General features: G+C 46.7%; 1 protein-coding gene across 3 annotated transcripts in view; it reads right to left on the bottom strand.

The window, feature by feature from the left end:
• ZNRF3 (zinc and ring finger 3) overlaps positions 1–13,600 on the bottom strand; it is a 247,674-nt gene that overhangs the window by 13,579 nt on the left and 220,495 nt on the right. For all 3 annotated transcript variants that reach the window (XM_074391306.1, XM_039462490.2, XM_074391307.1), the window contains 3 exons: positions 3,178–3,252; positions 2,627–2,758; positions 1,160–1,270 (listed from right to left, as the gene is read on the bottom strand). In XM_074391306.1, coding sequence (XP_074247407.1) covers positions 1,160–1,270; positions 2,627–2,758; positions 3,178–3,252 — 318 coding nt within the window. The remainder of the gene's footprint in view (positions 1–1,159; positions 1,271–2,626; positions 2,759–3,177; positions 3,253–13,600) is intronic.

The following is a 13,600-nucleotide window of genomic DNA, read 5'->3' as shown; positions in this document are numbered from 1 at the left end:
TTGTTTATCAAGCATCACCTGGAAAGCCTGGTACACTGGGTGGGTCTGGGACAGGGCCTGAGACTGTGCATTTCTATCAGGCTTCCAGGTGCTGCTGTTGCTGCTGGACCACAGATGCTATCTGAGGGCCAAGGCTCTAGGGCGCCAACTGATGCACTGGGATAGGCAAACATGCCTCTATTGTGCCAGAATAGACTTCTGAGAAAGCACTCAGACTGCCACAATACATATTTTCTAGACCTGTGGAGTGTATATAACACGTATTAACATTGATTTAAACATTTCCTTTGGGCTCAGCATGATGGCTCACACCTGTAATCCCAGTTGGGAGGCCAAGGCAGACGGATCACCTGAAGTCAGGAGTTCAAGACCAGCCAGGCCAACATGGTGAAACCCTGTCTCTACTAAAAATACAAAAATTAGCAGCGTGCCTGTAATCCCAGCTACTCAGGAGGCTCAGACACAAGACTCACTTGAACCTGGGACGTGGAGGTTGCAGTAAGTCGAGATTACGCCATTGCACTCCAGCCTGGGTAAAAGAGTGAGATCCTGTCTCAAAAAATAAAAAAAATAAAAGAAACACTTCCTTCAAAACACTGGCTGGAGACATTCCCAATGCTCAGCCTTTGTAGGACTAGCCCTTTTAGAACAGAGAAGGCACTGGGCTATACGTTTTTCTTTTTTATTTTTTTATTTTTGAGACAGTGTCTCATTCTGTCACCCAGGCTGGAGTGCAGTGGTGTGATCATAGCTCACTGCAACCTCTGCCCCCCAGGCTTAAGTGATCCTCCCACCTCAGCCTCCCAAGTAGCTGGGACTATAGGTGCAAGCCACCATGCCCAGCTAATTTTTGTAGAGATGGGATTTTGCCATGTTGACCAGGCTGGCATTAAATTCCTGAGATCAAGTGATCTGCTTGCCTTGGCCTCCCAAAGTTCTGGGATTACAGGCATGAGCCATGGTGCATGGCCTAGTTTGCTCTTATTTTTTTTCCATCTTTGGTGTTTGTAGGCCACTGGGAACAGGCTATGGAGCTCAGAGTCCACAGCTGTGAGGCTCCATGTTGCACCATCAAAAAGTAAGGTGAGGAGAGTCCTGGTTTTCCCCAGCGTTGGGGCAACAGTGGTTATTGCTCACAGGCTACACACAGAGGCACTACCTGACTGCGTCGCTGCTTTAGCTTGATTTTGACAAGGAGGATGAGGCAGACCAAGGAGACCACGACGAAGAAAGCCAGGAAAATCCCCATGTCAAAGTATTCAGTGGGTTGCTGGAATGGAACACAGACACAGTGAGTCACAGCCTCTCTCCAGCCTGGTAATCGGCACATGGGCTATCTTGGCTTGGTCAGGATCAAGATGGGGTGACGAGGGTAAGGTTCCCCTCAGTTTGCAGGAAACTCCTGAGGTTCTGCTCACACGTACATGCTGTGCTCCCTAGGCTCGAGTACTGCCTTCAGTGTGGCCGGGGGAGGCCTGCGGCGATCTCAGCCAGGCCCCCCAAGAGCCAAGGGAACTCTGTTGGTAAAGCCTGGCTCCCTGTGGAATATGACAAAGTTGGCTGTAACTGGTAAGAAAGGCCCTTCCAAATAAACACAAATAATCACATTTATAGGACAAAAGAGTGAGTGTCATGTTTTGAGGGAACAGTGATTACTAACCATATAATTAATGGTTTACAACAACTCAGAAAATTGTATGCTACTTCCACAAATATCAGCTTCCACTACAATGAGTCATATTTACCAAAGCGCTCTTTTTTTTATTTTCCTTTAAAATGAAGCCAGCAAGTCAGTTCTGCAAACTCCCTCTAGTTTTAGTTCTTACCTTTTTCCTTATAGCACACTACCTCCCAAAACCTCAAAGCCACCTTATCTGGGATATAAATTTGGCCAATGGGAATAGAGCTTTCCAAAATCGATGCTGCATGTATCTGGGTATGTCGTGCATGGGACAGAATCATCCTACATGGGAATGTCCCAGTATTGGTGAGGAGGAAATAATACCAATACAGGGCACTAGCCCAAGGTTCCTGGAATTCTTCAGCTTGAGGTTTGAGCAGAAGAGGCCAGTTAAGAGTTAGTGGCCAGTAGTGTCTCCTCCACATACTGAAGAGATGCAGATGCTATTTGTTAGCCGTCAAACTCAATCCCAGTTGAAAGCTAACTTTTCCACACTCTAATTAACTTGGGTAGTTTCAATCAGGTAAACTATTCTACAGGAAGAAGGAAGTCCTTCATTTTCGAGTGTCTAGGTCAGATGGAAGTAAAAAGACACAGAAGGCCAAGTGCTGGGTGCCCCGTCCCTTCAGTCCTCTTCAGTTTGCCTCGCAGAAGAAGACGGGATGGAAAAGAAAAGATGAGAGGTCGCCAAGAGGGAAGAGGCTAGAGACATCTTAGTACAAAAACATCTATTTCTGGTAGGATTTTTCAAATTTGCTCTAAAGGACCATGAGTAAAATTTCTCCCTGGCCTTGAGTCCAATAGCTGATATAAACCTCCAGGAAACTGGGGGTATGCAGCATTTTAGACAGAGAAAGGAATGAAAGTCCAGAGCCCAAGGGAAATAAAGGGACAGTAAGTAGCAGAGAAGGCCCCAAGCGTGGGTCAAACAGCAGGGAGGCTCACTCGAGGAGGGCGGTGCTGGATCCTTGCTCGAGCTACTTTCTGCTTGTTGACGATGTTCATCAGCTTAATGGCATCTGCACCCTTCACATACACCACCGGCCTCTTGAGTGGGTCTTCCGAGCCCTGGTTCAGCTAAGGAAGAAGAGAGGGCCCTGGTTAAAAGGTGTGCTTACTTTGAAAGCAGTAGAGAGAAGGAAAGGCTACAGGGAGGGAACACTGAATACCTGTCTGGAATCCTCCAACTCTTTGAACATTACAGCCTTGGAGCTCCCAGAGGAGCAAGGCTGAGAATGACGCTTGTTTTGGGATGAACTGGGCAAGCAAAAGGCCCAGAAAGGTCTTAGAAAATGCCCTCTGTGCCCCAATCCCTGGCTCTTAACCTCTCCCAGTACATCTCCCTTGGAGATTATGTCCAAATGTGGACATCTAACTTCAGAAGACAAGAGCAAATGCCCTGAGATGAGAGTGACATGACCGGGACAAGCCAAGCTCACTAAAGGAAGTGCTTTTCTCAGGGAAGCTGCAGCATTGGCATGGCCTGAGGAGTTTACCTGGTCAATAGCTTCTGGGTTTTCAGACACATCAAAGATGACTGCAGTGGCTCCCCGCTGTACTGCTCGCTTGGCCTGCCAGAGTAAAAAAGAGCAGGTTGGCCCTCTGGTCCTCTTACCTTTCCAAAGCTGGCCTTGGCTATCAGGCCTGTAATCAAATGCAGAATCTGACAGTTACCAACTTATGTGACTTCAGGCACATTACCTCACTTTCCTAACCCTCAATTTTCCCATCTATAAAGAAGGGGACTGATGACTAGAGTTAACAATAGTATATAGTTTCAAATAGCTAAAAGGAGGACATTTCCAACACAAAGAAATGATAAATGTTTGGGATAATGGATATGCTAATTCCCCTGATCTGATCACTACACCTTGTATTTATCAAAATATCACTATGTACCCCATGAATATGTAAAATTATTACGTCGATTTAAAAACTTTTTTTTTAAAGAAGACAATTTTTTTTTTTTTTTTTTGAGACGGAGTTTCGCTCTTGTTACCCAGGCTGGAGTGCAATGGCGCGATCTCGGCTCACCGCAACCTCCGCATCCTGGATTCAAGCAATTCTCCTGCCTCAGCCTCCTGAGTTGCTGGGATTACAGGCATGCACCACCATGCCCAGCTAATTTTTTGTATTTTTAGTAGAGACGGGGTTCCACCATGTTGACCAGGATGGTCTCGATCTCTTGACCTCGTGATCCACCCACCTCGGCCTCCCAAAGTGCTGGGATTACAGGCTTGAGCCACCACGCCCGGCCTAAAGAAGACAATTTCACCTACCTTGTATGGTATTCGTGAGGTCAGATGACTTGGAATAGGGGAAAATATGGCTGGGTACAGTGGCTCACACCTGTAATCCCAGCACTTTGGGAGGCTGAGGCAGGCAGATCATGAGGTCAGGAGTTCAAGACCAGCCTGGCCAACATAGCGAAACCCTGTCTCTATTAAAAATATAAAAATTAGCAGGGTGTGGTGGTGCATGCCTGTAGTCCCAGCTACTTGGGAGGTTGCGGCAGGAGAATTGCTTGAACCCAGGAGGTGGAGGTTGCAATGAGCTGAGACGGTGCCATTGCACTCTAGCCTGGGTGACAGAGTAAGACTCCGTCTAAAAAAAAAAAAAAAAAAAAAAAAAAAAAAAAAAAAAAAAAAAAAAAAAAAAAAAAGGAGAAAATACATCATTGAAATTGATTACTTAACAAACTTTTGTATTCCTATCCAGCCCAAATAGTGAAAACAACCTACACACCGACAACCTGCCCAGTCAGTAGAGAGGTATTGGTTTAATATTTCCTGTTTCAGAGCCACTGACAACCAAAGCAAATGCCTATGGCCCATCTCATGTGCTTCCTTCTTCCTTCCCCTGTTACCCAGTTAGAAGAATATATTGAATATTTCTGAATGAGTCTCAAAATGGTTAATTTTAATAAGTGACACAAGCTGAAGACCTCTGGAGACACTGTCTCTGGTGGAAGCTGTGAAAAATAATTATAAATGGGGTTTTGAAGCAGTTGGCTGCCAGACCTGGATACACATCAAAAGCCACTTGGGAAGTTTGTAAAGCAGATTTCCTGGCTCAAACCACAGAGACTGATTGAGCAGGTCTGGAGTCAGGCCCAGGAAACTGAGTTCTGTATGCTTTCTGGGGGATTCAGATGATTCAGCCACTCGGGGAACTACTGATCAGAGAGATGAAATTAGAATGTTTTAGGAACAAATGAGAAGTGATGGGATTCTTTTGGGGGGAGGGTGGGGGAGGATTCCTTTCCATCCCAAAGAACCTTCTAATTCCATGACCAGCTAAGGAGACGGCAAGGTAGAAGCTGTGGAAAAACAAGACTTAAGATATAGCCTGGCTGGAGTTCGAGACCAGTCTAGGCAACATAGGGAGACCCAATCTCTAAAAAATTAGCTGGGTGTGGCAGGGCACGCCTGTAGTCTCAGCTACTCAGGAGGCTGAGGCAAGAGGTTTGATTGAGCCCAAGAGGTAGAGGCTGAGTTGTGATTGTGCCACTTCATTCTAGCCTGGGTGACAGAGTGAGATCCTGTCTCCACAAAATACATACATACATACATACATACCCACCCTGGCTTTCAGGAGCCTGAATCTTGTTAGGGAAGTAAGACACTTCTAATGTGTGTATGTATAGAGAGCAAAACCAGCCTTCTATAAGATGTGCAAATGATGGCTAGTGCTTAGAGATCAATAGAGTTACTATCGGCCAGAGTGCTTGAGAAATAAAATTGAAATTCCTTTCAATAGGAATAATCACTCTACATTGACGTAGGGTGAGAACACAGCTAGACAAATGGCTCCACTGGCCCACTAGAGGGCAGTCTCACCCCATAGCTTTTACAACAAACCACTTGCTTCCAAACAGTACCAAAAGCAACTTCAGTAAAATCTTCAGTATACTGCAAGTTCCTTGGCAGTTTAAGAAGTTCTGGCACCCTGGACAATCTGTCCTTGTCTTGCAGGGGACTCTTCTTTTTTGAAGGGAGATTCAATGCATTTAAAGTCTCTGCCGATTTGTCCACCACACCGTTTCATCACCAAATTGCTAGACTAGGAGTCAGGTGTGAATCCTGGGAGCTATTCCTGCCCCTGCCACTGGCATGCTGCTAACAGTGGACAAGTCACTGAATCCCTTTCAGCCTTAGTTTCCCCATCTTTTTTTTTTTTTTTTTTTTTTTTAAAGCGGGGGTGGGCCGGGCGCGGTGGCTCAAGCCTGTAATCCCAGCACTTTGGGAGGCCGAGGCGGGTGGATCACGAGGTCAAGAGATCGAGACCATCCTGGTCAACATGGTGAAACCCCGTCTCTACTAAAAACACAAAAAATTAGCTGGGCATGGTGGCACGTGCCTGTAATCCCAGCTACTCAGGAGGCTGAGGCAGGAGAATTGCCTGAACCCAGGAGGCGGAGGTTGCGGAGAGCCAAGATCGCGCCATTGCACTCCAGCCTAGGTAACAAGAGCGAAACTCCGTCTCAAAAAAAAAAAAACAAAACAAAACAAAACAAAACAAAACAAAACAAAAACAACAACAACAACAACAAAAAAAAACAGGGGTGGGTGGGAGGATGCCCGGGTACAGTGGCTTATGCCTATAATCCCAGCACAGCACTTTAGGAGGCTGAGGCGGGTGGATCACCTGAGGTCAGAAGTTTCAGACCAGCCTGGACAACATGGAGAAACCCTGTCTCTACTAAAAATACAGAAAATCAGCCAGATGTGGTGGCACGTAGTCCCAGCTACTCAGGAGGCTGAGGCAGGAAAATCTCTTGAGCCTGGGAAGTGGAGGTTGCAGTGAGCCAAGATCACACCATAGCACTCCAGTTTGGAAAAAAAAGTTGGAGGGGGGAGGGTCGGGAAGGCCACTTATGTTATGACTAGGGTCCCTTCCAAATTCCCAGTCTTGGCCACTCAACTGAGAAGCAGTGGGCTGTCAGAGCAACTCAGAACTGCAATGGCCCTGTCACCCTCCTCCAGGAAGAGAGGATGCTGATGACACACCTGAGAAAGTGTGAGGTCAGGGTGGCATCGCCTTCCTCCACCATAGAGCTATCTTTCTATCAGAGATGGGCTTTCACTTTGCCACCCAGGTGGGAGTAGCGTGGTCATAGCTCACTGCAGCCTCAAATTCCCGGGCTCAAATGATCCTCCTGCCTTAGGCTCCTGAGTAGCTGGGATTGCAGGTGCGTGCTACCATGCCAGGCAATTTTTTTAGAGAGAGATATGGTCTATGTTGCCCAGGTTGGTCTTAAGCTCCTGGGCTCAAGTGATCCTCCCATCCCAGCCTCTCAAAGTGCTGAGATTTTAAGCATGAGCCACCGCGCGCTGGCTATCCATACAGCTCTTTAGGGACACAGACTCCTCTGCCTAAGGCCAATGGCTCACGGATGCCAGAGTTAATGTAATTGTAAATAGACGCTGGTGTTTTCCGCTTAGGTGGTATCCCAGGCTTTTTCATAAATTCCTTCTCCAGACATAGAAGGGCCCTGAGGAAAAGCACTAAAAATGAGGAAATAAACAGGCCCTCTCATTCCTTTATTTGGCTTTCATTCCACAATCAAGCACATCAAACAGCACCCTCAGGGAACGTGCAATTCAGATAAGTCCAGATCAGGAGCACGGTACCTGTGCTTTGATGCGGGTGCACCTGGAGAGTATAATGGTCGTGGGATGAAAGGCTGCAGGACCTGGGGTAGGGAATGCCTTCCCAGGAGAGGCAGGCCTCAGGGAAGCCACTTAGCCACGTGGCCTTTTAAAGTTCAGGCTTCCCTGCTCCACCAGAACGTGGAGGTCTCAAGGATCATGAAGCATGACCCAGTCAAGAGACAAAAATGACATTTTTCACAAAATCTAGGACATCATGATGTTTTCTGGTTTTTACAGTGAAGAGGGCAGGCCAATAATAAGGCAGCTGGTTGCAGCTGCATGTGCCTGTAATACCAGCTACTCGGGAGGCTGAGGCGGGAGGATCACCTGAGCCCAGGAGTTTGAACCTGTCTCAAATGTGTGTGTGTGTGTATGTATGTATGTACATATATATATGTCTAAGTTGCTTAAATTCCATTTACTGCTTGACTTCCAATACAACCAAGCTAATGCATCGGATCTAAGGACACATACCTTGTTTAAGAAAATGCTTCACTCGCACAGGTGATTTACTTTTAAAATTATATTTTATGTAAACTACTATTTAAATAAGTTTGTATTTCCTGCACATACTAGGACTGGAGAGGAGGGGAGCCAAGCTAAGATCCTATTGGGAACTTGCCTGTCAGAAGCCAGCTTAGGATTTACAATAGGCCATGAATAACCCATATTTAGAAAAGGATACCTTTACTATGCTGTTCTGAAAGGAGATTTAAAAAAATACAAACCAGGTGCAGTGGCTCATGCCTATAATCTCAGCACTTTCAGAGGCTGAGGCAGGAGGATTGCTTAAAGCCAAGAGTTCAAGACTAGCCTGGGCAATATAGCAAGACTGTCTCCACAAAAAAGTTAAAAACTAGCCAGGCATGGTGGCATGTACCTGTAGTTCCAGCTACTTGGGAGGCTGAGGTGGACTGCTTGAGCCCAGGAGGGTGAAGCTGCAGTGAGCCATGACAGTGCCATTGCACTCTAGCCTGGGTGACAGAGCAAGACCCTGACTTTAAAAACAAAGCAAAACAAAACAAGACAAAACCAGAAACAGGCTGGGCGTGGTGGCTCATGCCTGTAATCCCAGCACTTTGGGAGGCCGAGGCGGGTGGATCACCAGGTCAGGAGATTGAGACCATCCTGGCCAACATGGTGAAACCCCATCTCTATTAAAAATACAAAAATTAGCTGGGTGTGGTGGCACACACTTGTAGTTTCAGCTACTCAAGAGGCTGAGGCAGGAGAATTGCTTGAACCTGGGAGGCAGAGGTTGCAGTGATCCGAGATCGCGCCACTGCACTCCAGCCTGGCTACAGAGCGAGACTCCGTCTCAAAAAAAAGAAAAGAAACACACACCCCTTCTCCCTTAAAAAAACAAACAAACAAACCAGAAACAGAACATTATTTGGTCATACTTTGCCCCTTGCCCTGTATTCAGTTTAAAAATTGATGAGGCATATTTCTTGAACCGATCACTCTCTCAGATCATTCATCATTTTACTTACTCAAGCATGGACCAGATTATTTCAAAAGAAACCTAGACTCTAGTTATGAGTTCACAGTCTTGTGACCACCAGAAATCCTATCTTTAGGATCTTTAAGTCACATACTTAAAAGTCCAAAACTCTGAAGATGGGGCCCTTTCAAAGAAACGATGGTAAAGATGCAGCCTGGTAAATATGGTTGCATGAACGTCACTGGTAAATTGGCCTGTAGCTGGAGAGGGCCGTTATCCCTAAACTGCACAGCCTGAAGTGCAAGATTAAGAGAAGGGCATGACAGCAGAACACAGGTGGGAAGTTTTGGCAAGGCCTCCCAGAAGCAGCAAAAGGCCTTGTCTTGCTGACCTCTGTGTGCCCTTCCCCTTATCCTCACCCACAAGGGTATCTTCACATCCTTCATCACCTTTGCTACTTCCATCCTTGCTCAGGACAGGGCAAGTTGGCACCAGCCAGCAGATGACCAGAAACCCAGTGTAGAGTGCTGAATAAAGGTTGCCACGGTCCTTTATTTACCTTCCCAGAGCTGCAGGACCAAAACTAGACGATGTCTATAGCCACTGAGACAAGCAGCAAAAGAGTTTGCTTGAGCCCTTAAAATACACTTGCAAAGTATAAGATTCAACCTCTAGCAGACAGGGCTCTACTGTGGTTGGCACTTACCATTCCTATGGTTATTCAATAAACATTTATTATAAACGAAAGCAAGTCTGCCTGGCACCATACTTGGGTTACTACTGATAAAAAGAAAGTGCTCCCCAACTGTGAATGTGATGTGGTTTTCTTAAGATGTGCTTCTATTAGTAAGATTAAGTCTAGAAGGTCCCAATGCAAACATACCAATAATGATGAGAACTGTCCCATTACCACTTTGTGGGTGGGAAAACGCAAAGCCTAGAGCCGACCACTTACCAGGAATTCCACTCAGGAATGGACCTGGTATTCTCCCCACTGTGCGTAGTTATTATGCCCAGACTTGGTTTGGGACTCAGACCCACCCCCACACCTATTCCCTGGAGTCTCTGGGGTACAGATTCCATTTTTCACCTGTTTACCTGTTCCTTTGTCAAGCTCTTGGATGTGGTATCCCTAATGCTTACCCTTTATTGTAGGAAAACTTTGACAGAATACAATTTAATAGGAAATAACCCCAACGTTGACTAAAAATCTCATTTGTCCCACATTCCTGACCACAGGATAACCAAGTAAGTTGGACTGTTCACACTAACATGAAGACGTGTCTTCAACCTCTTACAGAAAGTTGCAGACTTCTGGGAGCCCCAAGCAGACTTTTTTGCCTCTACATTTTTGCATTTTACCTATACATTTTTGCATTTGCCTACACAATTTTGCATTCTACTTTTTTATTTATCATAAACTTCCCCATCCCCTGGGGATGGTTCATACACAAATTAGCACAGTCAAATTCTATTTGCATTAACCATTTATTAATTTAGTTGTTCCACAGGTTACTAACTGGTTGCTATGTGTTTTAGACCCTGGGACCTCATACAGCAGCAAGCAGCAAGCAGCAAGCATGGTCACAGACCCTGTCCTCGCCAAGCACACACCCTGCTCCTGGTGCTGGTAGAGCCCTCCCTGAAGAGGCCAGGAGAGCCATAAGGAAGAGCATGTGCATTTAGTGCCACGGGCAAATGGGTAAGAAATTAAGAACATGGGTTCATTTGGCTCATATCTCTGCAGTAGCCTTTCTCAAAGTACATCTAAGGGAATGATTTTCCTGGTCAGCGTCCTTTGAGAAATGCATATTCCAGAGCTGTCCCTGACATTTACATCATTAATATGCTAGAGGCTCCTATTTTACCCAGCATCTCAGGATTTTTTTGGACATAAATCCTATTTGCAGCAACTCCTGTTAACACTCTCCCTTCCATTGAGCAGGCTTTAGGACTCCGTGTTCCATGACACGTGGTATGCCAAGGTGAGAGGAGTATCAAACCCTTAGCCCACCCCCTCTCACATTAACTCACAGGTGGAAGGCTGAAAGATGTGATAGAAGACCTACATTTTGATTTGGAAGCCAATTACTAAATGGCATATGCACTCACAATTTAAATGAGATGGTTATCGGTATGGAAACATTCAAGTATACAGTTCCACTTGACAACTACTAAAGAGAGCCAGCTGAGTGCCAGGCATCCCAAGGAAGACACAAGCCAGGATCTTCTGGAATTGTCTGTCATAACACACTTGCTGCTGTCCTGGGTGAAGAGATCTTGCTTAGCAAGCAGCAGCATGAGGACACTGAGGTCTCTTCCCTTCTTATCCAAGTGAGTGTTCACTTGGGGCTCTTCTGTGACAGAGTTACACATAAGTAGTGTGATGGAAGGGGGCAGAAACGAAGCTCATGGAGAATCTGAAATGGCACCAGAGTTCCAGGGCTTGGTTCTCAGGACTTGGCATCAGTATTCTGCTTCAGTTTGGGTCCCCAGGTTACTTCTGCAGCTATTCCCAGAGCAGAGCACATTGCCCCGGGCATCTGTGAGTCATTTCTTGCTCAGGTAGATGTGGGTGCAAGGCGTCTTGCCATGGGCCTGCTCTTCATACAATCCTTACTTCCCTACAACCTGGGTTCCCTCCTCAAGGAGGTACCCTGTCTCCTCCATTCTTCCACCCATAGGTCCAAGTCAAAACTGCAGCCCTTTGCCTTTTCACCTACGCCCAATAGCTTACCACATTTTGCTGATTCTGGCTTCCAAATCCATCTATCGTTTTTGTTCATCCCCACTGTTGCCACCCTGTCCAGGACACCAGATTTCTCACATGAGTCCCAACAACATTCTCCTCTGGGAGCTCCTGAACCCAGCCCATATTGCACGACCCCCATGCCCTCCACAGCACGGTCTCTATGCAGTAGCAGAGGGACTGATCTCAGTCATGGATCTGACCTGCGCCACCCTTCTCCAATGACTGTGCTGCAATTAGGGGCAACATTTGAACTCCTAGGTCAAACTAGACTGAGGTTTTAGTTTTTTATTGTTTTTTTTTTTTTTTTGAGATAGAGTCTCTGCTTTGTCGCCCAGGCTGGAGTGCAGCGGTGCAATCTTAGCTCACTGCAGTCTCCACCTCCTGGATTCAAGCAATTCTCCTGCCTACGCCTCCCAAGTAGCTGGGATTAAATGTGTGCACCTCCATGCCCAGTTAATTCTTTGTGTGTGTTTATTTATTTATTTATTTTGAGATGGAGTTTTGCTCTTGTTGCCCAAGCTGGATTGCAATGGCACGATGTCAGCTCATCGAAACCTCTGCCTCCTGGGTTCAAGTAATTCTTCTGCCTCAGCCTCCCGAGTAGCTGGGATTATAGGTGTGTGCCACCACGCCCGGCTAACTTTGTATTTTCAGTAGAGACGAGGTTTCTCCATGGTGGTCAGGCTGGTCTTGAACTCATGACCTCAGGTGATCCACCTACCTTGGCCTCCCAAAGTGCTAAGATTATAGGCATGTCCACAGCAGCCGGCCTAATTTTTTGTATTTTTAGTAGAGATGGGGTTTTGCCATGTTGGCCAGGCTGGTCTTGAACTCCTGACCTCAGGTGATCCACCCACCTCGGCCTCCCAAAGTACTGGGATTACAGGCATGAGCCACCACCCCCAGCCTAGACTGAGCTGCTTTTAGTTCTCTTCAAATTCCCAAACTCAGTGGTGGCCTAATTTGGGGCAACCGGAGACCAACCATGAGCAGTACATTACCCTCCCCACCCCACACACACCAGGCTCATCTTTATTGCTTCTCTCTTTCTGCTCAGGTGTTATTCTCTCAGGCATTGGTGTCCAGTGGCCTTATGCTGTGCTCTGCCACTGTGGCACTTATGATGTCACACTGTCATTGTTTACTTTAAATGCCTCCTTCACTAAAGGGCAGCCAGTGTGTCAGACTTCTTTCCTGCTGAATTCCCAGAACCCAGCAAAAGGCCTGGCACAGGGTAAATGGCCAAGAAATGTTTGTTGATTAACCTAAAAGATCAGCTTTTGCCCTAGGGGTTAGCATCAAACACTCTGGGCCCTGCTACTGAAAGCACTGATTCCAGCTCACTGTAGGCCACCTGTCTCCTCCCTTTGACTCTTGAGAAAGGCCTGCTTTCTAACAAGTCTTCTTGGAACACAACATTCTTCACACTTTAGATTCTCAGGATTCGGTTTCTTATTACTGGTACCACCTTCTGTTGCAGCGTTTTCTGACAGCCTTTTTACTGGTTGTCAGTTCGAATGCAAACATTGCTTCTCCTCTGGCCAACCTCGGCCCCGGCACTAAAAGTGGCTTGGCCTTGTTGAGGATCTGTACCAGGTCCCAGGCCCCCTTGTGTAGTCATCAATGGATATCAAAGCTCTCAGAAAATAAGCCCAACCACTTGCAGTGTTTGTTCCTTCCATTCAGCAGGAATGGGGGCCTCCCTTAGCACCTTTACCAAAAAGAAAGCTGGCCAGATGACTATCCTTGGCCATGTCCACAGGAACAGGCTGCATAGAGATGTGAATTTTTACAGCCTCGTCCCACTATCACTGGGGGCCTGGACTTTCCTCCAGCCTAAAAGACTGATGGAGTCCAACCCGCAACCTTTGGAGAGATACAGCCACACCACACAGGGGCCCAACCCCAGGAAAGTGCAGGTTTGGCCACCTTCCCCACCTGGTGTGAAGCTCTGGAGCTTGGCTCTCTGGGTGAACTGGTGGCAAATCCTACCACAGCTTCAAAATCTCCAACTTAATGGTGCCCTAATTTGGGGTAACAAGAGACCCAAGCATAGGCTTGAGAGACAC

Source organism: Saimiri boliviensis, chromosome 21 (genome assembly GCF_048565385.1).
Source record: "Saimiri boliviensis isolate mSaiBol1 chromosome 21, mSaiBol1.pri, whole genome shotgun sequence".
Lineage (NCBI taxonomy): Eukaryota > Metazoa > Chordata > Mammalia > Primates > Cebidae > Saimiri > Saimiri boliviensis.
The sequence above is the reverse complement of the archived record's forward strand: the minus strand, read 5'-3'. Positions and strand labels throughout refer to the sequence as shown.